The sequence below is a fragment of the Heloderma suspectum genome, chromosome 4, assembly GCF_057233095.1.
Source record: "Heloderma suspectum isolate Gila_16-S chromosome 4, 16-S_ref, whole genome shotgun sequence".
Taxonomy (NCBI): Eukaryota; Metazoa; Chordata; class Lepidosauria; order Squamata; family Helodermatidae; genus Heloderma; species Heloderma suspectum.
The window spans coordinates 172635654-172662500 of NC_139461.1; the positions used below are offsets into that span (position 1 = coordinate 172635654).

Consider the following 26847-nt stretch of genomic DNA (forward strand, 5'->3'; position numbering starts at 1 on the left):
TGTGGAACAACAAGTTACATTTGTCTTCTATTATTATGGAAGCATCTTAGACAGTTAAAAAAAAAATTAATACATTGTACCCTGAGTAAAAATCGAATACAGACCCAGAGACCTTCAACCTGTTGTCTTCTCAACTGTTTTTATTTCTCTGTCAGCCCAGCAGCAGTAAGTGGCCAGGCCTCCTGACTTGATTTCATTTACATGGTTGCTTGGAAAGTTACAATTTGGTTAGGCTGTGAGATGGGAAGGGCAACCCATCAATATCTGCTCAATTCATCTTCTATTAATCATATTTGACCGCAACAAGAGGCCCAGAACAAATGTTCTATCCATATAAAGGCCAAGCACAGAACACTGGATGCTTGAGTGAATTATGCATTGACAACGCAAGTTCTTGCCAAGGTTATGTGGTGTACACTGATGGGCCAAATTGTTCAGCTGGATTTGGGGAAGAGGCCCAGGTTTCCGTGGGAAAAATGATTTAAGTTAACCCAATGAAATAACAATGTGTGGTACTAGAGTTGAGGGAACCGCTGGCTGAGCTGTATGGATTCCATGATTCTGTGTGGTATTGTACAAATTCATATCCTGAAAAACTCAACGTTCATCGGGGGGGGGGGGGAGGAAGGGCATGATCCATCCTCTCCTACATACACAACAGAGAATCCTCATAGGTCATTATGGACCCCCACCCCCCGCCAGCCCTCAACCAGTCACATATAATCCTAGATGCATTGCAATGTGCCTGACCATTAGCTAGAATGGGAGGCCCGTTTGCATCTCCTATATAGGAATGCATAGGCTGTGCTGCTCAGGGCTGGTGTCTAGGCTTTGGAGCCTAGACACCAGAACCCAAAAAAAGAGGAGGCAGCTGGTTCTCTCAGTGGGAGACACAAACAGGTCTCCCATTCAAGGTAACGACCAGGCATTGTGTAATGTACCCAGTATAACATGAGCTTTGGGAAGGGCTGCTTGCAGGGTGGGGTAGGAAATAACTCTCTAATGCCCAAACAGAATTTTGCTCTGTCCCACATGGGTGGAAAATTTTACGTTGAAATTGGCTTAGGGTACAATCCTTTGCATGTTGGGGAATGCTGGGAGTTGTAGGACTTTTTCTGTCTAAACATGCATAGGATTCATAGTATCATAGAATAGTAGGGTTGGAAGGGGCCTATAAGACCTTTTAGTCCAACCCCCTGCTCAATGCAGGAATCCAAGTCAAAGCATCCCTGACAAGTGGCTGTCCAGCTTGAATGCCTCCAGTGTGGGAGAGCCCACTACCTCCCTAGGTAACAGGTTCCATTGTCGTATTACTCTAACAGTCAAGAACGTTTTCCTGATGATCAGTCGAAATCTGTCTTCCTGTAGCTTGAGCCCATTATTCCGTGTTGTGCACTCTGGGATGATCGAGAAGAGATCCTGGCCTTCCTCTCTGTGACAACCTTTCAAGGACTTGAAGAGTGCTATCATATCTCCCCTCAGTCTTCTCTTCTCAAGGCTAAACATGCCCACTTCTTTCAGTCTCCCCTCATACGGCTTTGTTTGCAGTCCCCTGACATCTTTGTTGCTCTCCTCTGAACCCTCTCCAGTTTGTCTGCATCCTTCTTAAAGTGCGGTGCCCAGAACTGGACACAGTACTCCAGATGAGGCCTAACCAGTGCTGAGTAGAGGAGAACTGGTACTTCACGGGATTTGGAAGCTATACTTCTATTAATGCTGCCCAAAATAGCATTTGCCTTTTTTGCAGCCACATCACATTGTTGGCTCATATTCAGCTTGTGATTTACTACAATTCCAAGATCCTTCTCACTTGTAGTATTTTTGAGCCAAGTATCCCCCATCTTCTAATTGTGCATTTGATTTCTTTTTCCTAGCTGCAGAACTTGGCATTTATCGCTATTAAATTTCATTCTGTTTTTTTCTGCCCAGCACGCCAGTCTATCAAGATTACTTTTAATGTTGTTTCTGTCTTCCAAGGTATTAGCGATCCTGCCCAATTTTATATCATCTGCAAATCTGATAAGCAGAGTCTAGGTGAGTCCTGCAACACCAGTTAATCACCAACCTAGGACCCAGAAGTATGGCATGCAGAAATATTTGTTGACATGCATTGCCCATTCAAGACTCCTAACAGTGTGTGAGGTAGACACGTGGGTACTTGATGGCTGACTTAGGGGAGTATCAGCAGTGAAGTAGTGGAGCCAGGGCTCGCCAGGACACAGCACCAGCACGTTTTGATTAGCAAGGACACTGACGTCATCTGCCGCACACAGCTCATGCATGCACCCCCCCCCCCGAATTCTCTGTTCCCTCTGAGCTTAGCTACAATCCTCACAGTAGCAGAGTGGGGAAATGAATTTTCTCAGCAATAATGTATTGTTGTGAGCTGTTCCTGTTACAATACAAAGGATTTTGAGGGGTGGCTTGGTCTTGAATGGGCAACTAAGACCCAATAACTTTATAAAAGACCTGACCCTGGTAGAGATGAAAACTTCTATAACTGATTTATTCATATGGATCAACACAGCTGCCTACATTTTTGGCCTCTCCTTGAGGGCGTGGCTACGGCACTGTCATGATGGGCAGTTACACCTCAAAATGTAACACTACACCACTGGGTATCGGGTGACTCAGCAGGCCATAAGCTGATCTACAGGAGTATTACATGAACTAGTCAGCTGTCCTACTGTGGCACCATGTGGGTATTGTCATGGATCAGGGCTGGACAAGGCAAGGGATATAAAAACGGGGAGATTCCTATATAAAGACTGACTTGGGCAACAGAGGACTTCCAATCCTGTTAGCTAGGAAGGAGAAGCCAGCTTGCTGTTGTAACAACATAATGTGGCCTAATTTTGTTCCAACACCTAATCAAAGGATTCAGGTTTCGCAAAAGAGACTAAATTATATACCCCAAAGAGATCTCCCTTCATCACAAATATTTGCTGAACTCTTCTGTTGTAGTCATCTATTGCTAGGGCCAATATAATTAGTTTTTCCACTTTCTTTGGGAGTTATCCCATTCCTTTCCCATCCTGTCTTTCCTCCAAGAAGCTCATGGGAGTGTACACAAGTTCCTTCCCCTTTATCCTCACAACAAACCTGTAAGGTAGGTTAGGCTGAGAGTTCATGACTTACCGAAGGTCAACCTGCAACCTTCAAGGTGGACAATGTATTTGAGCATGGAACAAGTCTAGTACTCTGGTATTCACTATGCCACACTGGTGCTATTCTGCATTGCCCGTTCATTGTTTCAGTGGGGCTTGCACAGGAGAACTTTCTAGTGGTTTGTGCCCATGGATCTTAAGGACTGTGTCAGTACAAAGCATATCTCAGCAGCAAAACACATATGAATACAATAACAATCCTTAACAGGCATGGGCATGCATCTTGTGATTGGATTCTTAAGACTCATGCTGGTAAAAAATACAACAAAAAACTGTCTCGGACCATTTGTTTCTAACATATTGGAATGTTTTTGTTGTTCTTACACAGTGCTGTTACTTTTTCCTTTCATTCATTAGATTTTAAGCTTTCTTTGGGAGTAGGCTTGATGGTAGGTTCATCTTTTTGACAGCTCCACAGAGGGAGGGAGGGAGGGAGAAGCGCCCTGTCAGATGGTGAATTGAAACAGAGGCAGTGGTTGTCATGGTGATGCCAAGTTGCATCCAATTGCTATGGCAACCAAAGTTTAACACCCCCCCCCCCATAAGGCAAGAAAAAAAATCACATGGTGTGACTTTTATTTTAATGAAGAATTGGAAATCAGAACACCTTTTAAAGAAAAGAATGGTCAAAAAGGTGTTTCTATGCTGCTATTTATCCATGTCAATTTTGTAAACAAAACCATATCATTCCGCGTATAGATAAAAACAGGTAAATGGATATGGCCAAATGCAAACGATCGTTTATGCAGATCTGTGGTCAGTGCTCGCTCCAGGTTTCGGAGGGCATTTGGGCAAGTCTTCCTCAATAGGCCCCCTCCCTCAGTGAGTTTTCTCATTACCATTGTTGCCATCTGCTCTTCCTCCTCATCTGCTTTCTCATCCTTTATACCACTTGTTCACTGCAGGTGAACAAGCAGGTTGCAGTGGTGAAGAGCATGAGCAGCTCCTCGCTGGTGGGACTCTGCTGGGGTGTGGGCCCTTGGCAGTGCCTGGCCACGCCTACCCTTGATGCTGGCCCTGTTTGTGGTGTTGGCATTTGTTTAGATTTGTTATCCCACCCCATCTTGAAGGTTCAGAGCACTTTACAATAGTTTAAAACCACTTGCATAAATGGATACTTAAAAGATAACACAATGGTTTAAAAACCAGCAACTCACGAACACCAACAATTCTAAGGGTTAAAACAAGCTTTTAAAAGGCTATTTAATTAGTCCTGCCTTTTCTATCTGTCCCGAACAGCAGGCCCTGTGGCTGCTGCTACAACTAAGGACATACAGCATGTCCAGAGAAACTGTGCTAGTTTTTAATTTTTAAAAAAAACAATTATATCCCACTTCATATAGGAATCCAGCAGTATTAAAACAGAGCCCCGGTGTTAACAGCCTTGCACCAACTAGGACAACTCAGTAAGTCTATAATCATTCCAGCTTATTGGCCAAATACTTTTTTAAACAAATAGGTTTTACATCATTCCTTCTAATAGTGAACTCAGCTGGTGAGCACCTAGAGGACTGTAGCCAGAATAGGACCACTGAGAAACAGGGAGACAGCAGCATGCTCAGGGAAACTGCAAGGAGTTTGGCATATATTGCTCATATATTCTAACGGATCCATCAAAAACATATGTATATGCATTAGAGCAAGGTCTATGTAATGTATGCACATAGGGGGCCTTTGGTGAGATGGTATTTGCAAGTTGCATTCCCCATTAACCAATGAAAATGCAAAGTGTGTAGGATGATACCCTTTGGAGAGGAAAAAAATCCCAGAAGGAACTAAATTTTTCAGGCATCAAGGCAGCTTGCGGCTTGATATGTACACGATTATCCGAAGCCTAAGAGTGTTTAGATCATTATTTAATGTCATGTTCTGAGACAGAATAAGTAAATGCATTTTCCTGTCAAATGGAGAAAAGGGGTGTCCTTCTCTCACTCCAGAAGAGGAATTAATGACCACTTTAGGGCAATGAGTCCTGAATTTCCCACCTCTTTCATAATGCTAGAATTCAAGGTCACCCAATTAAGCTGATTGGCAACAGATTAAGGACTTGCAAAAGGAAGTGTTTTTACAGGCCACATGTCATTAGCTTATGGAATTCCCTGCCACAAGATGTGGTGATAGTGACAGGCTTAAATGACTGTTTTTTCTAAATAAAGGATTAGATGAATTCATAAAGGGTAGATCTATCAATGGCTATAATTTATTATTATTGAATTTATTATTAAATGTATTAATCGCCCATCTGGCTGGTCATCCAGCCACTCTGGGCGATGTACAGTGTATAATAAAACAGTTTCAAACAATAAAACTCTACAATAAAAACGTTTTCGAAAATACCCTAACCCACCCCAAATGCCTGCCTGAACAACCACGTTTTTGATGCACGACGGAAGCTCATTAAAGAGCTTCTGAGCTCATTCCATGGTAGCTCAGAAGCTGTATACCTCTGAATACCAGATGCTGCTGTGGACAATCTCAGGAGAAAGCCATCCTCTTCATGCCCTGCTTTTGACCTTCCTGTCTGGCTGGCCACTGCAGGAAACACAATACAAGACTAGATCTTGATCTGGTTCAGAAAGGCGATGTTACGTTCTCAAGGGATGCAACACTTTAGACCAGGGGTGGGCAACTTGTAGCCCTCCAGATATTTTGGCCTACAACACCCATAATCCCTCTTCATTAGCTATGCTGGCTACAGCTAATGGGAGTTTCAGGCCAAAAGATATGGAAGACCACAAGCTCCCCACCCCTGATTTATAGCTTTATGTTTTCTATCGCTTTTTTATTTTGGTTGGGGTCTTTAAACATTGAATTTGTCCCAAATGACTTACCTTGTTCTTCATATAAAGAGGGGATAACGAAAAGGGCCAAGATATGAAGGATCTACATGCCATCCCTGGTGGTATTTTAACATTCTGGATCACAGCTATATACTACGCCAGAATCTTGCTCCGCCCAAAGGCAATGGCGTTCTGTGGCAGGAGCTGATAGCTTGCCAACAAGCCATTCTATGAATTGCTGCTGCTGCTAGAAGCTCCTGGAGGTTGTGATTCTGAGGCAAGCCCAATGTGCCAGTGGTTGTTTGGCAAAAAGTGCTTGCCTGATTGGATTTGGTGGGAGTGGGACATAAGCAAGATTTCTTGGGGACAGGAAAGCAGGATTACTTCTCTGATGTTTAAATGCTTGGCTGAGCATGTGGTTGGTGCATTTTCTCTATCTTTCTCCCATTCTACGCTGCTTGTGTCAAACCAGCCCTTGGACCCTTTTTCTTAGGGTGGGAAGAACCTGCTGGTTTTCTGATTCATGGCAGCATTGGCTCAATGAATTATCTGAATTTCAACACCTGGCAAATGAATCCAGAGTCCAAAAAAATGAGAAAATCCACCTACACTTAGCATGCACCCAAGGCATTGCGCTCTCCCTTCTTCCCTCCATGTGTAGGAAAGGTGGGGGGACCCTCTGTTGTGCAGGCAGGCTGCATCTTGCTCAGAGTTCTCCAGACCAGGGGCATAATAAGTAGACCCAGAATTCATTTAGGCAGATTCTGATGAGCCCACTCCAAAATGGATCCAGGGGGACTAGAACCCTAAATCCACTGCTGGAATTACAGTAATTCGGATTCTCTGTACTTTTTACAGCTCCTGTTTTTTGAAGTCCTTCTCTTTGGACTTATTAAGAAGTAAGTTTTCTCCCAGAATTATCAGGCACTGAATTCCTTCTTCACCATATCACGATCCTTGGTTTCAGTCTGAAGTCGTAAGAACATAGAGGAGCCCTGCTGGATCAGTCCAAGGGGCCTCTAGTCCAGTATTGTGTTCATACAGTGGCCAGCCAACTGCCTGTGTCCCACAAGTAGAACACGAGTGCAATAGCAGCCCCTGCTCATGATCTCCAGCAGTTGGTATACAGAGGCATAATGATGGCGTAACCATGGGTTACAACCCTGAGTTGTCTCTCCCCAACAACTTGGAATACGTTGTTTGTACATCACGATCAACAACCTAGCGGCATCCCTTGGTTGTTTAGCCTCGCCAAGGTGCAGTGGGACCGATCATGTGCCGAGAACCAGCATGCTTGTTTTCTCCCACTTCATTCACAGCAACCCAGTGTTTTTTTTTCAAAAGCACCTGGGTTGTGATGTGTGAACTGGACTCTAAAACTGTCTCCTCTCACAAGAGGCCTGACTGCTTTTTCTAGCAAGGTTGCAAGACCTTGTTACTCTAGCTTTCAGTAATCAAAGGCAAGCTGATAAAGTGCTGCCAGGTTGCAATCCAGAAATTGCTCCTGTGCTTTTTAAACATACAGCTGAAATGAGAGAGAAAGCAGTGGTGTGTTCTCTCTGCCATTTCCTCTCTCCACATGCTGGTCTTTTCATCTTCCCCTCCCTCCTGCTGTGGAGAACAGGACTCCAGGTGTGCTGCAACCTGGCAACCCAAAGATGATATGAAAGGCCTGGTTAGCTAGGATTTCATTTAGTTAGTATTGGGTTCTGGTACATGTTTGATTTTTAAAGGATATTATTACCTGATCAGATCCTGAACATTAAGCAAGAGGTGGCCTCAAAATAAAAATTAACTCAATCCACTAATCTGGATCACTGCCAGGTACCTGCTAATGGCAACAAGGATTTTTTTCCCTGAAAAAACAAAGGTGATCTAACTTAGTATTTCTAGAGTGCTTTTCCTAAATGTTGACCCTAATTTAACTAAAATATTTTAAGAGTCTGATGTCTGTAAGCCAAGGCATAGCATAGCTGTTTTGGTTCATCTGCTCTATTGTACTGTAAGGCTGTAATCCTAAACGCACTTAACTAGAGAACACTGGGAGGAGGATCTCCACAACAACGGGAAGGGAAGCGAATGGAGGATTACCAGATTTTTCAGGGAATCAGCTTTGGTCCGCACAGGGCTCCATGAACAAGTGCACCAAACCATTCTAAGTCACTTCCAAGGAACATACTTCCAGGTGGGGGGGTTGGAGTGAACATCATCAGACTGGCAGGGGCTGATCAACCAATGTGAGAGGCTACCCCTCCCCTTCCTTAGAGCTGACAAAGCAAACATTAAATAAACCCTTCTCCCTCCCCTGAAGCTCCTGATGCTGCAAATTAATTACTTCTGAAAAGCAAGGAAGGAACATCAAAGACACGCAGCTTCGACTTAGCTTTAAGGGCATTTCAGGAAAAAGCCTCATTGACCACAATGGGAGTTATTTCTGAGTAGACACACAAATGTTTGTTCTGGGAAAGACAGGGATGGGAAAGACAGGGACAGGAAACACCCCTTGACACGGGTCATGCTGAAAGGCACACCCCTGGGCAGGGCTAGCATATCCAAAGTAAATGCAGGGGTTGGGGCATACAGCAACTATAGTGTAGAGAACCCAACTAAAGGAAAAGAATCAGTCTTTAAGTAGTCTCAGGAAATCCGGTTTTCCACGAAAAGCTCCAGGGTAGCTGTGGGATGCCCAAAACATCATGTGCCCTGAATGACCTCCAAACACAGCAACTTGCAGGAAATTGCCCGTGGAGACACACACACCCCGGACTCTAGTAAGGGTCCATTGCTGATTCTGGCCCTGGTCTGCCTATACAGTGATGCTGGGTTTGTGATGGGCTTCCCATTTTAATTGCTGATAATGCCTCCACTGAGGGCCACCATTTTAATTTCCCACAATGCCCTGTGAATAACACTACACTGGGGGCATGGTGATTAATAAAAATGGCAGCAGTAAGCCTGCTGAGGGGGGCCACCACAGGGCACTTTGCGGGGGGAGGGGCTCAAACCTGGAAGCCATCCCTCTTAGAGAATAAGTTCCACTGAACTCAGAGAGACTTACCTCTGAGTAAATATGTTTAGGATAGTGCTGCCTGAGACTAAGCTGTGAATGCCGGTAGATGGGTTTAGGCAAGCCACTCTCAGGAATGTTGCACTCAGAGTCACCTCCTGATAGTTCCCCCCCCCCCAATGACCTGGGATTTTTGAGGAAGTTTTGAAACCTCAAAGGTTTGGGTGTGTATGTGTGTGTGTTTGATGTAAACACATGAAAATCCTAATTTAGCCATTACTCTGTCTTGCCTGCTGCTACCCTATCCCCCTTCCCCAAGTCAACAAGCAAACAAATGTAACTTTGGAAAAAGGAGGTGTTGCAAGCAGTGAAGGACACCTCCTCCCCCTGCCTTTTGTTATCCCTCCCCTTTCCCAAGGTAAAGCTTTTTCAACTTGGGGAAAGTGGCAGGTGAGGAAGCAGCAGAAGTGGGGGTACAATCCCCAGTTTAAAGAAGGACCTGTGCTCTATTAAGGAAGGACTTTGAGTTAGGACTACTCTGGGGGGGGGGATCCTTTTTTTTTTTTACCATCCCCGTTTCAAATACTTGCCTCATCCCGCTGTCTCTCAGCTTCATCTGTAGTACAGGGATAATAATACAGACTCGTCATACTGGGTTGTTGTACTAGATAGATGTTACATTAATTGTTCAATCCTATGCATATCTACTCAGATATATGCCCCATTGATTTCAATGAGGCTTATTCCTAGGTAAGCAGGTATAGGATAGCTTTTAACACTTTAGGGTTGACAACTTCCCAGCTTTCCCTTGCTGTTGCTGTGCCTTTAGTAAGAGCTTGTTCTGCAGCAATGACAGGTGATAAAACATTCTGTTGCTGATCTCACTAGTTATTATGTTGCTGGATCCCAGCCCTGATTTAACAAAATCTATTGTGTATTTTTATCAGCCCCTCTCAATTCTGAAGGATGAGAGGTTTGCACAATCTCACTGCTTATGCATCACTTAAATTAAAAAAAACAAAAACACAGACGCAGATGCTGAAATGGCAGAATCAAATCAAGTAGGGCCTACTGTGCAGCCCCTTCGCCAGAGCTGGGAAATAATTTATGTCCCTTCCAGCCACTTGGGGGATACATTGCAAATGTGTGCTATCAGGATCATAAATCCTTCTGGGCAGCCTCACTGTATTAGCAACAGGCTCTGTTGCTAATACAACAGGCTCTTATGGTCCACTTTCCTGCAGTCAGTTCTTTATTTGATGTACCCTTTATATGAGATGAACTTTGCTGCTATGTGAATTTCCCCCCATCTTATAGCCATTATTACCACAGTAAGGTCCTTGATCAGGCTTTGCAGAGCTTGAGGCCCACCAAGCTGCATGCAGCCCTCTAGCCATATTATAGGGTTGCCACTTTGCACCCTGGCCACTGGATGCCTGCCTTTAATTTTCTTGATACATAGGAGCCTGAGAGGAGAGCTTCTTTCATGATCGTGTTGTCTCTACCCCTTTCCTGTCCTGATATGGAGGGCAGAACTCCAAGTGTGCTGTGTGTTAAATAAGGGAGGGGTTCAGACAACAGGACTGCGGACAGGAATGAATGAGAGAAGCCACTGTTCCCTTGTCTCCCACTGTATCAGGAGATTTAAGCCTAGTCCTCAGTGCGGTGGTAAACCTGTGTCTAGGGCGTATTATTTCTAACTGCATGTGGGGGCTCACAATGCTCCTCCATTTTAAAAAAAGTCCCATCACTCAGAAAGCTAACATGTCAGGGAGAAGGCCAGTCTAGACTTCTCCCTGACATGCTACTTTTCTTTGTGTAGGGGGAGATATATAGTGTAAAGAAGAGCATTCCATCGTTTTACCTCCCACTGCAGTTTGAATTGGTACAGCCCAAATAGACCCTTACCTCCTTGGTGGGAGTTAGGCCTCAAAGGTATGTGTGTAGTGCCAGGCTGAAAGGTAACAATTCTATCCATCGATTAGAGCCCACAAGTACTCAGGCCCAGCCTAAGGCATTTTGCTGCTTGAGGTAGAGCAGCAAATGGCGACCCCCACCCACCAAAGTCAAAAGCTAGCCAAATTATTTTGGCACACGAAGCAGAAAATCCCACTGCTATAAACCTCTCCCCGTCCCTGGAAATAAAAATACAATAGTAACAAAGTAACAATTTGCTACCCTTTCATGACACCCAGAATCTGGCTGCCTGGGGTGGCTGCTTCACTCTGCCTAATGGTAGGGCTGGCCCTGCAACTGCTCGACCCTTTCCCCCCTTCCCTTCCATTTTGGTAGTCTCAAGCAGGCAGCAAAAAGAGGAGCCAACAACGTCAACCTTGCTTCCTCCCACTGCTGGCCTCTCGTCCTCTTCATCACTGGGAAGGAAATGAACAAATGACAGGTGTATAGCAGCGCTGGCTGGAATGAGTGGTGTTGCTAAGGAAACAAGTCAACTATCCCATGGAGGGAAACCTATTAGGCAAATGGAGATAACTCAGTAAGAGAGAACCCTCTTTTTATCATTTCCCCTGACAGTCTTGCATGAACAGCTAGGCCAGGGGAGAGACCTTCATTACTGGGCTCCAAGGGAGGCTTTTATGTTAATAGGCCTTGAGGGAACTGAAAGTTTTGTCTAATTAGAAACACCTAGGAAAGAATGCAGGGACGGGCTGAGACAGGGAGAGAGACAGATGGATGTGTACCTGGATGTGTAGCTCTGGATTCTTGTGCTATACACAGAATTACCCAATTCTTTACTTACTGCCCTGCACAGCCTGGACATGTACTCAAGGCTGGCCCAAGTCATTAGGATAAGATGTGCCCACCCCCACCCCACCCCGCTCCACACATAGAAGCTGACTGAACTGGCAGTTGAATCTTACTCCACTGTACCTCAGGGCCACAGGTTAGCTTCAGGGGCACAGGGCACGCACAGCTGTCCTCCAACAGAGGGAAACAGCTGAGGGGCAAAGGAGGAACAGCCAGAGGGGCTGCCACCGTTGCCCTCCCCACATCCCCTAGCGTTGGTCACCTGAGGCGGCCACCTCACTCTGCCTAAAGGTAGGCCTGACCCTGCATGATGTACTTTAAATCTTCCCAGTGCAGCAGGAGGGAAGACAGCTTCTGTTCTTCCCACCCATTCTCTCCTTGGTTATCCTCCCCTTCCTTGTGTGGCACGCCTGGAGTCCTGCTTGTTGCAGCAGGTGGAGATGGGGGGATGAATGACAGGAATGGTGAGAGACCAGGGACGGAATGGTGGTAAGAACATTGGAAGATGTGGGGTTACATCTTCAGTGCCTGGGTTGTGAGATTGCAACCCCATTCATGTGTCTTTAACAGCAGCCTAGCAGGCAACCACCTGGACATGTATTCTTCACATTTAAAACTGTCATTGAAGTGTGAGATGCAGTACTCGCCCATTTTTGTTCACCCTGCTCTCCTGCCTACTGTACAGCACACCTGGGGTGTGCTGTTTACTACAGTGGGAATAGGGGACAGATGAAAGGACATGGGGGAATATGGGCAGAATCCAACAGGGTGCTTATGCCCCCACCGTCCCGCTAATTCCGCTGTGCAAAGGGCCCCCACTGCTTGTGCAACAGCAATTTAACACTTGCAGGGCAACCTGAAAGGAGGAGAAACGCTTGTTTCTGGAATGAGGCAGGTCAGCGGGGCTCTCATAAGGGTTCTGCCAACCTGTCTCCTTCCAGAATTTTCCCTTGCGTAAATGGTGGGTCCCACTTGCAAAAGGGAATCGGCAGGGCCATAAGCACCCCATTGGATTCCGACCCAAGTGGGGGAGCCTGCTGGATCTTTACTGGAAGTTTTAATGAACTACTTTCCAGGTTGCACCCATTCAAATAGAAATGGAAGAAGTGAATCTTTTCCTGGCATGGACATAATCAAGTGGTAGGGAAATATTTGTCTCTGTAATTTTTGCCTTTCAGGTTGTTATTAAAAGGAAATGAGCAGAGTCAACTGAAAAGTTGCCAAGCCTAATTAAAACTTTTGAGTTAGGGGATCTATAGTCTCCATCTAAGTCCCTTTCCCTTCCTTCCTATACTAACTTATTGTTTATAAAACTGTCAACATATTTTCTACTATATCAAATGCTGTAATGTTACCTTAGACCCAGGATTACACAATTGTGGTAGAAGGGTAGGGCCCCCAGAAAGGTAGTTGTATAGAAAATGGAATTTTACAGGTGCACCTTTTCTAAACATGGAATGACAAACTGTGCCTGCTGAAATTTCCTCTTCTACCCAGCTATTAAAGATACCCTCCCTACCCACAGAAGCAGGGCGGGGCAGTGGTGCTGAGACTGGGAAAATGGCATAGAGGGAAAGAGTTTAATAAACCCTCTCCAAGCACCTCAGTCCCACATAGGATCCTCTGTGCCTTTTTAAACAAAGGAAAGGTCAGGAGATCTGATCACAGATCATCCACATCTCATCTACTTTTGCATTTAAGATGTCCTTTCATTCTAACAAGGGAGCAGTGTCTTTTGTTAAATTGCAAATTATCCTGCACTTCCTTCAGTAACTAAAAAATGCACCTGTATTGATATTTAAATGGAATTGATTCATTAATGGTGTAATTAGTTAAAAAGCAGGTGATTAATCATGTTAAAAGTCTGTAATTGGTTGACAGCCCTAATTGTAATATATATTACCTAAGATTGCCAGATTTTCTGAGTGGAATCTAGGAACTAAGTAATGGTGCTTGGCAGGGCCAGAGAATAGCACCTAGTGGATTAGGGTTAAAGCCTGGCTGTGCTGTGCCTGGTTCTTAAGGCATGGAGATGGATGGACATGTGGGAGATGGGGAACAGATAGCAGAAACTCTCCAGCAGAAAAATAGCCTGCTGCTGCTGAGAATTCACTCCTTCTCCTGGAGACCTTTAGAAGGAGGCCAAAAAACTGAATCTTAAGGCAAACTCAGAGACCTGGCAACCCTAATTATTACTGTTTAGGAATGTAAATTAAGTGAGATCTGCAACAGGATGTGGTAGTGTGACATTCCCCCTTTCATGGTTTCAGCCAGCCATGCTTGGCCTTTTCCAGGATACTCCATTCCATTCCCTGCCCCCCTGCTGGTTTTGTTTCTTTCCCAAACAGATATTCAGCATTCTGTGGCCTCTGTCCTCACTGGGCGTTGGGGTCCCCAGTTTTTTTCCCTAAATATTTTTTGTCCTTCTGCAGAAGTTGAGGTACCTCCAAGTCTGCTGATACCTCCTTCTTGTGCTGTTTTGGCCACATACGAATTGGCACTTGGACAGTGAGCTCACTATTAACATTGATTGATTGATTGCATTTATATCCCACCTTTTTACCTCTTGCAAGGAACCCAAAGAGGCTTACATGGTCCTCCTCCTCTCCCTTTTATCCTCACAACAACAACCCTGTGAAGTAGGTTGGGCTGAGAGTCTGTGACTGGCCCAAAGTCACCCAGTGAGCTTCTGTTGCCGAGCGGGGACTAGAACCCAGATTTCCCGGATCCCAGTCCAACACTCCCACCATTACACCACACTGGCTGCAAACATTATATATTGGTATATATAATGATGCATAATCTATGTTCTTTTAAAATAGACAATACACAATCTTAATAAAGAATTTAATTGTGGGGAAAGGAAGATTACTATTGAGTGTAGCTTTGCCAGCTCTGCCTTCACATCTAACTAGGAAAATACGTCTCTTACCCAGGAGACTTGTCTTACCGCAGCAACACCAATGAAGCACTTGTTTCCCTCTTTTAAGCTAGTGTTAATTGCTTGCAGGTTTTTGGAAAATGGAGAAGGGAAAAAAAACCCCACAAAACAAACACCCTAAATAGGCCAGTGGCTCTAGTCCAAATACTTTGTTTTCCATGTCTTTGATGGAACTTTTGCTCATTGTGGGTGGATACAGGAAAAGTAAGTGTGCCATGAATAGGAACCAGCAATGGGTTCAGATGAAATCACATCAGAGCCAAAAGCATTCTGGGGAATTATTTGAAGACCTGACTAGCTGTTCAGTTGCATCTCTTCAGATGACTGTGGCCACATTCAGATGTCATGATAACCCATGATGAGTTAATAATTTATTTATTTATTTATTTCATTTCTATACCGCCCAATAGCCAAAGCTCTCTGGGCGGTTCACAAAAACTAAAACCAAACAACACACAATAAAACAATTTAAAATATATAGAACATTAAAACCACAATATAACAATACAACCACAATAAAACCTAGCAGCAGTACAGGAGTTTAAAATAAAGATTTAAAACAGCAAAGATAAAAATTTAGAAAGCTAAAATGCCTGGGAAAATAAAAAGGTCTTCACCTGGCGCCGAAAGGAGTACAATGTAGGCGCCAGGCGAACCTCCCTAGGGAGCTCATTCCAGAGCTGGGGTGCCACAACAGAAAAAGCCCTCCTCCTAGTAGCCATAAGTATAAGGTACGTACAGTAGCTTCTTTTTTAAATAAGTCCATGATTCCCTGCCTCACAAATGGGCTAATAAGCTACTGTGTGTAATTTGACTCACCCCACCCCGCCCCCTGTCCTGCCGCAGTCCTCCCACCTGAGCAGTGCCACTGTTTTACCTCTAAAGCATTGGAAGTTTGCAGTCGGGAGGCACCCAATCCAACATCAGACTCCCAAGTGATCACTCACCAAGGAGCAAAAATCCCACATGCACCACAAAGGGAGTGGTGGCTATAAAACCTTGGGAGTTTGCAAGATCAGGACAACACTTCATACGCAGCCTCCCCCAGTCGGGAGGCACCTGATCGAACATCAAAACCCTACACAATTACCTCAGAGGACTGAAAATCCTGAGTGCACCAAAAAGGTGGTGGCGGCTATAAAACCTTGAAGGTCTGCAGGATTGGGACCAAATTGGGGCTGTCACACACAGCCTCTCCTAGTTGGGAGGCATCTGATGCACCATCAGAACTCTGCATAATTGCCTCAGAGGAGGGAAAATGTGGGTGCAACAAAAAGGAGGTTGCACAAATAAACCCCCGGAGGATTGCAGGATTGGAATAAAACCCTCAATTGTGCATTTTCCCCCATACTCATTGCTGTCATAAAGTCTTTATTGTCTCAAAATTGCTAAAGTGCTATAGCACTTTAGTGATACAGTAGAGTTGCGCATTTCAACCCCCCCCCCCCGCCATTGCTGGCAGAGCAGCTTCTGTTTGCTGTAGTGCTTTAGTGCTGTAGCAAAATTGTGCAAAAGTGAAATCACGCATCCCCCCCATTTTGCTTCTCGGAAAAGTGACCAGAGAAGGAAAAAGGTTGTGGGAGCTATAACTCCCTGAAAGTTAACTGGAATGGGGTGAAACTGCATAGGTGGGGTGCCCTCATGGGGAGCCTTCAGATGCTGTAGTGGATAATTACAGAAATATGCTTCTTCATAGAAAAGTGATCAGTTCTACCCCTATTCCCCTGTTTTCCCCGATTTGCCAAGTTGCGCATCTTCAAAGTAGCAATCAGGGAAGCCTGTAATTGTGTAACTTTGCTGTGGCGGGGTAGCGCGATAGCATGAGGTTGTCATTGTACTTGGGGAAAGCTGTCATTTTGTAACTGTTGCGTGCTATCAGAGAAGGCTGTACTTGTTTGGCTGGGGTTGTCCCTGGGCTGCTTGTCAGATCTTGGAAAAAGGGCTCTGCAGGCTGGAGCAGAGCAGGTGCAGCAGATTTGGCTGCTCTTACCAGCCAACTCTGTAGGTGTCTGGAATAAGCCACGCTGAGCGCCAGAAGATGCGATAACCAACGGGCTGCAGTAAGGGTTATTTAACCCACCGTGAGTTATCAGAGTGGGTTATTTCAGCCAAATAAGCCATCAGGGATTTAAAAATTCCTGACAGAAGACACAATAACCAACAATGAGTTAAATAAGCCATCATGGCTTATTTAACCCATCATGGGTTATTGTGTCATCTGAACCCAGTCTTTAACTCATGCTACCTCCCTCATGTCTCTCTCTAATCAGTGCAAAGTTGAGTGAGAAGTTAAGAGCTGGTAGTGCAGATATAACTACTGCAGGCCCACTCCTGCAGATAGCTGTTCATCAAGCCGGTAGTCCCTGCTACATAAGTAGCAGGGTACTATTGGAAGAGTGAACTAGTGCAAGATTGCAGGTGAATAGAAAAATTGAAACTTGTGATTTCTCTGTTCATGGAAGGGAAGAAATGATTTCATATGAGTTCACTCTTCCAGCATGACACTGCTCACATGGGTGGGGGTAGTTATTTGCATGCGTTATTCCACTTCAGGAATATGTGTACCACTTTTAAACAGAATTAAGGGAGAAGCAGGGATAGGTCACCACTGTCTGGAGACAATGATGTGGACTGTAGCAAGAAATATAACCCCTTTCATGTTGTTTCATGATGTTTATCTCTCACATGCATTTATGAAGTCTTGGTAGGAGAACTCTAAAGAAGTGGAGCAGTGAACCAACATGACAGAGCCAATTTTATGCAGTGATGCTGCTGAATTCCAGATAGTAATAGCTGGAATTTTATGGCAGCTTTGTGGGCCTATCTTGGTGAAAGCGGTCTGGACTTGAAGCTTATTGTAAGCTACTGGGATTCAGAGGCTCTACTGACATTGTAGGTGGCACTGCACACACACCTTTGCCACTGCGACATTAATGAGATAGCAAGAGTGAAGTAAGGTGTGACCCTATCACTGCAGATGATTGGCCTCCTATATGGATGCAGCTGCTGTGTGATGACAATGTAAGTGGCCACCACGTGCCATGGCTTATTAGGAAGCACCCTTATTGGCCATGTGCCAGTATTCATATTGCTTTATTGAATCAGGGGGAGCCACACTATGGACTCTTAAATGGTGCTACTGATTAGGTAATGCAGGGTACCAAAAAAATTTCATTCTTGATCACAACAATGATTGACATCTTTGTTTCAGCTCTTTATTGTGAAAAGCAAAATGCTTGCTTACATAGCCAAAACAGACCTTTTAAGTGGTAACCTGGCTTTGTTTCACTGAATATCATAAAATGACTACATGTTGTACTGGTATGGTTTATTTGTTCTTAGCTTGCTCTTGAGTGGCTTCTCGAAGCCCCATATTGAACCACATCTGATTCATTCCTTAATTAAGCTAAACAAATCCTCTGATTTTTGTGTCAGGGCATATTTACATTACAGACTTATATTGGTTCCATGCAGACACTGTAACTGTTATGGCTTCCCCTAAAGAATCCTGGGAGTTGTAATTTGATGAGGTGCTAATGATTTTCTATTATTATTATTTTCATAAATCACAAGATATAACAAGAAAAAAAGAGAGAGACACTTATAACATTGCAAACATAACATAAGGACTCGAACCATCCATGAACTTAGAATTCTAGTACATTACGAAGAGTGACCAATTCTGAATAAACCTGTTTACAGAACCTTGTTCTTTATATTGGATTAAATAAGTCAGTTTTATCATGTAAACCATGTCCCAGACCTTCTGGAACCAATCTTCATTAGACACAATCATGTTCTTCTTCCAGAAAGCAGCTATCAGTACTTTACTAACTGTTAAAAGATTAACAATAAGCTCCAAGTCACAAGTTAAATTTAAGTCTTCAAGGGCGCAATACTATGCATGTTTAGAGAGAAAAAAGTCCTACAACTCCCAGCATGCCCCAGCCAGGTGTAGGACTTTTTTCTGTCTAAACATGATAAAGACTTTATCATGTTTAGACAATAAAGACTTTATGACAGCAAAAGTTGTAGGACTTTTTTCTGTCTAAACATGCATAGGATTGTGCCATAAGATAGCCAAGTAAAACACACAGTGGGTCCATCAGTAGTATAAATCCCGTCATTTTATAAATATTTTGCATAATCATTTCCGGGTTTTTTTTTATATTTGGTCATGATTTTCAATTAGAGATCTCTCAGACCACCAGTTCAAAGGGTTTCCTGTTAAGCTAATTCAAAGTCTTTACTGTGGATATGCCTACAGTGTCTTGTTTCTGGCCAATCCTGGACGGTATGGATTCTTTTTCTGCTAAGAAAAGAACTGAAGCATACTCTGGTGTCTGGCCCCATCTATCAGCCACAGGACTAAGGGCTGCTGGGTGTATATTTGCTTGGGTGTTACATTATTATTTGCTTGGGTGTTACATTATTACACTATTAAAATCTGCTGTAAACTGCCTTGAGGTTCTTTCAATTGAAAAGCAGAATATAAATCTGATAAATAAATAAATAAACAAGGAAGTATTTTTAAAGTGCAGCTTACCATTGTCATGGCAACGCATAGCCATATAAATCAAGAAGACAACATAGGCCATGTACTTTGTTACCATTATGGATATATGTGCAAAACAACAACAGAAGACCAACTCACTGTGATTTGTCATTTAAGGACTGCAAATTAAGCATATGTTTGATTTACAGGATACAACAGTCCCAAACAAACGCCACCAAACAGGTAAAGTGATGTAATCTCATGAAAGCCTGTCAAGGTAGTACTTGTGTCACCAGCACTTCATGGCCAATGCTATTGATGGCCTGTCAGGGTTCCCCTTATGACCTGGACCCCCTGAGCAACTCCTTAAGGATCTCTTGCCTCCTTAAGAGTCCCACCTTCCTTCTTTTGAACTTCCCCTTCCCAGTAATATGGGGTTTCAGCTGTAGGCATGGGGTGACTGACACTCTAGACACAGGGTTTAACCACAACAATTTACTAGTAGATTTCAAGCAAACAAATTACAACTAAGGGTATTTACACAATAAAGCTGAGTGATACAAAAGGCATGAAAAGAAAAAAAAAGTTGCAATATTCAAGTTCCGTTACCCTAGCTGTCCTTAGACCTTTACAGGCTGCTTCTTCATGTTCCCTCTTCCTGCTCTGGCCTCTCTGTCTCTGCTCTTCCTACTCTGGTCTTTCTGTCTCTCTATTTTTATACCCTCCTTCCTCAAAACCGAAAGTACTGCTTCAAACCTGAAGAAATGAAACTTAACTTGGGAAATGAAACTTAAACTTAACCAGGGAAATGAAGTTGCTCCTCTCAGGGATACCCCCTTCCAACAAAAACCCCAGCCAGGCCTCTAAGCCTCACCTTTTTTTCCCTTTGTCTCTGTAGTCCTCAAACCTTCAGAAAGCTGTGGAAAGATCTCATAGGAACAATAAATAAGGTGCAATTGGCTCTGTTTATCCCCAGATGAAGGGTTTTGATCAGGTTCATAAGCGCAGTCTATTTCAGACAACTTTCAGCACTACATGCCTTCTACAGACTAAGATGTATTCACAGATCATTACTGTTTACCTAGGGATGTACGAAAGTCACTTACCTGGTCTCGCAGCTTGCTTCGCGGTGGGGGGGAGGCGCTTCGCTTCTCCCCCCGAAGTTCAGGCCGGGTGGGGAGGCTTCCCGCCTCGCCCGGCTGAAATTCAGGCCGGGGGGGAGGCTTCCCGCCTCGCCCGGCTGAAATTCAGGCCGGGGAGAAGCGCCCCATCTCCCCGGCCGCGAACTTCAAAAGAAAAAACAAAAAAAAAACCCGTGATAGGCTACGTAACGATTTACGTAGCCTATTACGGCTAGATTTGCGAAGTCAGCCATGATAGGCTACGTTAATCGTCACGTAGCCTATCACGGGTGACTTTAAAAAAAAAAAAGCGCGTACACAAATGGCGGCCCCCATAGGGAGCCGCCATTTGCGTTCCTTATTTGGTCCCTGTAGTCTACGTAAAGTTTTACGTAGACTACGGCGAAAATAAGGGCAATGCTATTTGCGTTGCCCTTATTTTCGCCGTAGTCTACGTAAATCTTTACATAGACTACAGGGACCAAATAAGGAACGCGAATGGCAGCTCCCTATGGGGGCCGCCATTAGCGTACGCGCTTTTTTTTTTTAAGTCACCCGTGATAGGCTACGTGACGATTAACGTAGCCTATCATGGCTGACTTTGCAAATCTAGCCGTGATAGGCTACGTTAATCGTTACGTAGCCTATCACAGGGGTGTTTTTTTTTTTTTTACTTTTCTTGTAATGGCGGCGGCGGCAGCTGGTCGAAAGACCGGCTGCCGCCCCCGCCTCTGACGAAGACCTGCCGAACCACCGGGACCCGCCGCCGGGAGCGACATTCGTGAAAGGTAAGTCCCATCCCGGGGGGGGCAGAGAATTTCTCCCTGAACCTTCGGAGGACCGAATGCATTGGCACTCGGCCCCCCGAAGTTTCGGGGAGAAATTCTCCCCCATCCCTATGTTTACCTCTACCTCTTGCTCCCCAAATCCCTTGCTGATGTAGCAGTTACCCACCTTGAAACCAAATGGGTAGATGAACCTAGATGTACAATTTTAAGAGCACAATACTCTGCATGATTACTCAGAACTGAGTCAATGGGCCCTACTCCCAAGTAAGTATAGGGTTGTAGCCTAAGATTAATCAGAGTGGTGTCTTTACCAATGGTGCGAATCTGGCATTGCAATTCACATTACAGACATACATATCAGCAAGTTGAATGCTGGATCATCAACCCCTATTCTTACTCCCCCTTTGTGCATCAGGTGTATACATGTTTATGGGGGAGTTTGAAGAAGTACATGTATATTTATTTGACTTTGGGTTAATATTTCAGCCTTCACACTACAAACGAAATTTACCAACTTTTTTTCTTGCAGAACTGCTCTGGAAATTCTGTGAGGGCGAGAGCTATGTTTGTGAAATCATGGAAACTAGCCAGTTAATGCCCTCCACAGCCATCTTTTCCCCATATAAATTGAAATATATATTTGTTAACAGAGCAGCAGAAAGTGCTGTCAAACTGCATTTGCCACTTTTAAAGTAAACATGAGAAAAGCCATCCTGCAGCAGACCAAAGGCTTTTTTAGTCCAGCATGCTGTTCCCACAGTGGCCAACCAGGTGCCCCCATGGGAAGCCCACAAGCAGGACATGAGTGTAATTGTACCCGCCTGGCCATGTTCCCCAGCAACTGGTGTACATAGGCATATGGCCTCTGCTACTGTAATATATAGCCATCAGGACTAGGGGCCATGGATAGCCTTCTCCTCCATGAATTTGTCCAATCTCCTTTTAAAGCCATCCAAATTGATTACCATTGCTCCATCTTGTGGCAGCGAGTTCCATAGTTTAACTATGCGCTGTGTAAAGGAGCACTCTCTTTAACTGTCTTGAATCTCCCACTACTCTGTTTCTTTGAATGACCCCGGATTCTAGTATTATGTGAGAGGAAGGAAAATCCCTCCCTACCCACCATGTACAATTTCATACACCTGTATCATACCCTCCCCCCCATACACATACACTCATGTCCTTTTTATGCTAAAAAAGTTGTAACCTTCCCTCATAGGGGAGTTGCTCCAGCCCCTTGATCATTTTGGTTGCCTTTTTCTACACTTTTTCCAGCTCTACATTTTCCTTTTTGAGGTGTGGTGACCAGAACTGTAAACAGTATTCCAATTGTCATCACACCACAAATATGTATAAAGGCTTTGTGATATTAGCAGTTTTGATTTTGATTATTTTTTCTAATGATCGTCAGCATGGAATCTGTCTTTTCCACAGCAGCTGAGGACTGGGTTGACATTTTCATTGAACTATCCACCACACCCCTTTCCCAGTCAGCCACCACCAGCTCAGACCCAATCAGTAAATGTCACACATGCCTTCAACCTATGTTTAAGAACTATGGCTCTACCTAATTACTCACATGCACTTCATTCAGATGTGTCTTGCAGAACAGGGCAGATGCTGTACCCCAAAATAAATGGAATCTTTCCAGGGTTATCCACTCTTATCTGAACATCTTGCAAAAAGCAAAAGGAGAACAACTGAGTCGCATAGTTATTTTGCTCCTGCTGCAAAGAGGCATTGTTGACCCGCCTCCATGGTGGGAAGAGGGGATTTAGCTCTCTTGGGATTCCATTGTTGCTGAAGCCTCAAGATTCTCTGCCCCCCCCCCCAATTCTTTTGCGACTAAGAGCATTTCTACACAAGGCTTTTATTGCACATTTGTGATTGGTCACTCACAGAAGCTTGCAGGTCCTTTATACAATGTTGTCAACCTCCGGGGGGGGCGGGTCTCCCACAGTTTCTGACTTTTATTTCGTTTTTTGTAAGATCAGGGATAATGCAGTAATAAATGTAAATCCACTTTAATGGCCATGTGAAATTGTGCAGTTCCACTATAACACAGTGCCATCTAGTGGCTGTATAATGAAACATGTAGAACTTGCAGAAAAGGCAGTGCTGGGAAAAAAGCACGTGTCATCCCATGCAAGGAGTCGATCTTAATCCCACAAAGAATCTGGAAGCAGAAGCCCTGGTAAACTGTGGGATAAAAAGCCTGTTGTGGAGAAGCCCCAAGTTTCTATCCTTCTGCTTCCTGTCACTAGGTTTGTTTGTTTTTTAATTTGTAGGGGCAAGGGTAAGGAACCATAGCTTAGATGTGACCCTCAGCATATATACATTTATGTCAATAGTGTTTTCATTACCAAGAACATTTAGAGGTAAATGGAGAGTGAAAGAGGATTAGTGGGGGGTTTTAGTTTAATTTCTCTTTGGCTTCTGGGTGCTCAGTATTAATTCTGCCAGGCAACCTGCCAAACATAATAGGTGAGGGGAAGTTCTTTACATGTCTGACTTGGTAAATGCTACTGCTAGGAATCAAAGGATCTGAGTACTGTGTTTCTGTTTTCAGTGAGTAGGAATCCAACTTTCCTTCTTCTCAAAACTTTATTGAAAGGATATTTAATATGTTGATTTATGCTGGTTCCTAAATCAGAAGATTGTAGTAGATTGACTTTGTGAAATCCATGTTTCCTCTATGATCTGCAGCTCTGTGTGTGTGTCTGTGTGTGTGTAACAGATCCCCAACACCATTTTTTAAAAAAGAAAAGCAGGTTTGGAAGGCAGGAATTTAAAAGCAGCAAGTTGGGCAGACTTAATTCTTTCCCGTGCAGTCTTAAATCCCTGAAACTACATTCATTCATTCATTCATTTAAAATGGTGTTGAAGCTCTGTTGTATGCATTAGCATGTAAAATTTAGTAAGTTCCATAGTCTCTAGCACCCTTCTGTAACTGGTAATTGAATGATCATGGCAGAAGGCCCCAGGATTCTACCTTTTCCAGTAGCCTGTAATTGTTGTTGCTGATGGTGTCAAGAGAAGTACTAGGAATCAATGTTGCCAGATTATCAGTGTTAGAAGTCTCATCTTAGTGTTTTAAAAGGCTTGATTTTTCCTCCGCATTCTTCTACATGGATGAAGGGGATTCCAACCTTAGCCTCCCCCTGCAGCTCCTCATGTCTCGCATACAGCAGTGTCATAAGCCACTTTACCTCAGGAGAATACCTGGGCGCAATATAGATGCCATGCACCTTGGTGACCCCTCCTTCTCGCCTCCAGTTGTGCTAACCGAGGCATTTCAGTTTCCCTTCATGTCTGACCCTGTTTAAAGGGGTGTCAGATTACCCCCCCAAAAAAAATTCTTTTGTAGAAAAACAAACTCCCTTGCCTTTTCTACATACTTACTGGAGGAGGGAAATAGCCCACAGTCTACCTGCACAAACCAGAGAAGGAAGCCCCCACCCACATAGTCTACTGCTACAAGTGCTGCAGCTGCTCCTGGTGCGGGCTGCTGGTGGTATACCTGACTGGAACTCCCTCCTTTGCAGCGCAAGCCACTCTTGTCTGGGGGAACAGGAGCAGTAAAGCAGGGAAAACTCTCTCCAGCTTTCTGCACACTGTCACGCGCACATTCCTGCTTGAGATTTGTCCTTGATTCTTCTGCAAGAATTGGGCAGAATGTTTGTATGCCACCAGAAGCCCCCGGGAGTCAGGCACCAGCACACTCCACCATGAGACTTGCAGGCCAACAGGTGGAACCTTCCTAGCCAAGATGTCAGGTGATCATCACTTCTCACTTCCTCAAAACCCAGGGCAGGCCTTGTGTTTTGCAGTAGTTGCTTCTCTGGGTCAGCTTTCTTTTCCTGTCATTTTGCTTCCCTGCCTTGCAGGTGTCAGGGACTCAGTGGCTCAAACAAGGAAACTCATGGGCAGAGGGTAGAATTTAGCCTAGTAAGAAACCTGGGGCTTTGTATGCTCCAAGTGCAGGAGGAAACAGGAGTGTGCAAGGTTGGCTCCTGGAATTGGCAGGTACTAGTATGAGGCCCCTGGACTGACCAGGACCTGTATAAAGAGTAGAAGCCTGGCCTTCTGCTCTTGTTGCCTAGTCAACAAAGCTGTACTTCCTTTTCTGCCTGGTACACTTCAGCCACCAACTCCCTCAACCTCTCCAGCTCCTGTGACTCAGCTTGGTGACCCTGGACTCTGGGTCTAGATGCGGGAATGGCTCTGGGCCCCATTGTGGCTCATCAGTTGACTATGGGTCTAGATGTGGGTATTGCTGCTCAAGCCCCCAACCTGGCACTGAGCACGTGACGAAAGGCCCTATTGGGACTGAGCGAGTGGGACCTTTTTCTTTCTCTGCCAGTATCTCTCTTTCTTTTTTGCCGTATTATGTACACACCTGTACTGCCATCTTGGTTCTGACACTGTATGGTTATGGGTGCGCTACATGCCTGGCAGTGTACCACAGGCCAGTGAATGCTGTCCAGCCCAGTACAACAAGCAGTTCCGAACTGGACTAGTCTTGAAGTTTGTTTGTTAAAACACTGTTCGGCCATGTAAAAAGGGGAGGGCTGAAAACTGAAATGCGCACGATTGGACTTGGGATGGGGGTGGAGGGGGATGCGCCATGATACAGACTGTGGAAAAGGGAGGCAGGTTGGAGAAGGTAAAAAAACTGGCAATTTGAATTTTGACATGAAGAGTCTAATTGTTTGAAAGATTGTTTCATCCTTGCCTTAATGACCTTGACAACTCAAACTGCCACTTTAAAGTCAATCTTCTCCTACGCAGCCGGTCGGAAAGCGGAACTCTGTGGCACGTAATATTAGTAACAACAATAATAATCACATTTTCCAGCTTTCTAAAACACTTTTCACCAAGACAGCTTCCCCCTCCTGCACACCCTTGAGCAGCAATTGAGCTGCCAATAGTGGAAGGTGACAGATGGGTCTTTTCAGTAGCCCATGCTGGAGCACTTAGTTTAATGCACAAAGAACCTCTTGCATAGCAGCAGCATGGGATGAACACGGATGCAGAGTGGTGCTGTTCTTCAGGTGGCAATGAGCCTGGCCTGCCTTAATTATTGTTTTATGCTGCTGAATTGCCTAGAGAGGCTGACAAGTTTGAGACCCTGGGGACACCACAAAAGGGGATTTTACACCCTCTCCGAACAATTATCGAAACCCAGTTCAGAACTTCTTTGCTGCAACTTATTTATTGTGGTTTTTTGCATTTTTATCCCATCCTTCTTCCGAGGATTTCCAGGTTGCATACGTGGAATGATCCCATTTTCTCTTTCCAACAACCCTGTAAACTTTACAGCTATGTGGGAATTTGAACCTGGGTCTTCCCCACTTTTTCCTGCTATATCACATTGGCTTTCCTGTAGAACTTGAAACTGCTGGGGTTGTTCATTAATAAGGAACTTGTATCTGTAGAAAGACAGCTGCCAATGCACTTGGCTCTTTCCTCCATCACTCATATAGCTTCCAAACAGCTTTATCGGAATGCTTCACTGTGCTGCCCACCAAAAATGAAGGCTTATCTTTCTGCTCTGTGTGTCTGCACAAACAAATGAGAGTGAGAATACTTAATGTTCACTGATCAGTCATGGATGTAGTGACAAAGGGTGTGAGAGAATGAGTGAGCAAGGAAGTGAACGAATCAAGAAACTTGTTCCACTTCTGTTTTTGTATTCCTTAACTTTATCCTGCACTCCCTTTGAATACATGATTCTGGCAACCATCATTGCGAATTGCATCGTTCTGGCCCTGGAACAGCA

The 26847-nt window shown here is 44.4% G+C and overlaps 1 protein-coding gene across 2 annotated transcripts in view; it reads left to right on the forward strand.

Annotated features, from left to right (window-relative positions):
- Positions 1–26847, forward strand: part of CACNA1E (calcium voltage-gated channel subunit alpha1 E) — a 464222-nt gene that overhangs the window by 92221 nt on the left and 345154 nt on the right. The window contains exon 4 of one of the 2 annotated variants that reach the window (XM_084851293.1): positions 26782–26847. This exon is cut by the window's right edge and continues 40 nt beyond it. In XM_084851293.1, coding sequence (XP_084707419.1) covers positions 26782–26847 — 66 coding nt within the window. Of the gene's footprint in view, positions 1–26781 lie in introns of those variants that run through there. The other variant, XM_084851292.1, reaches the window with a different exon arrangement.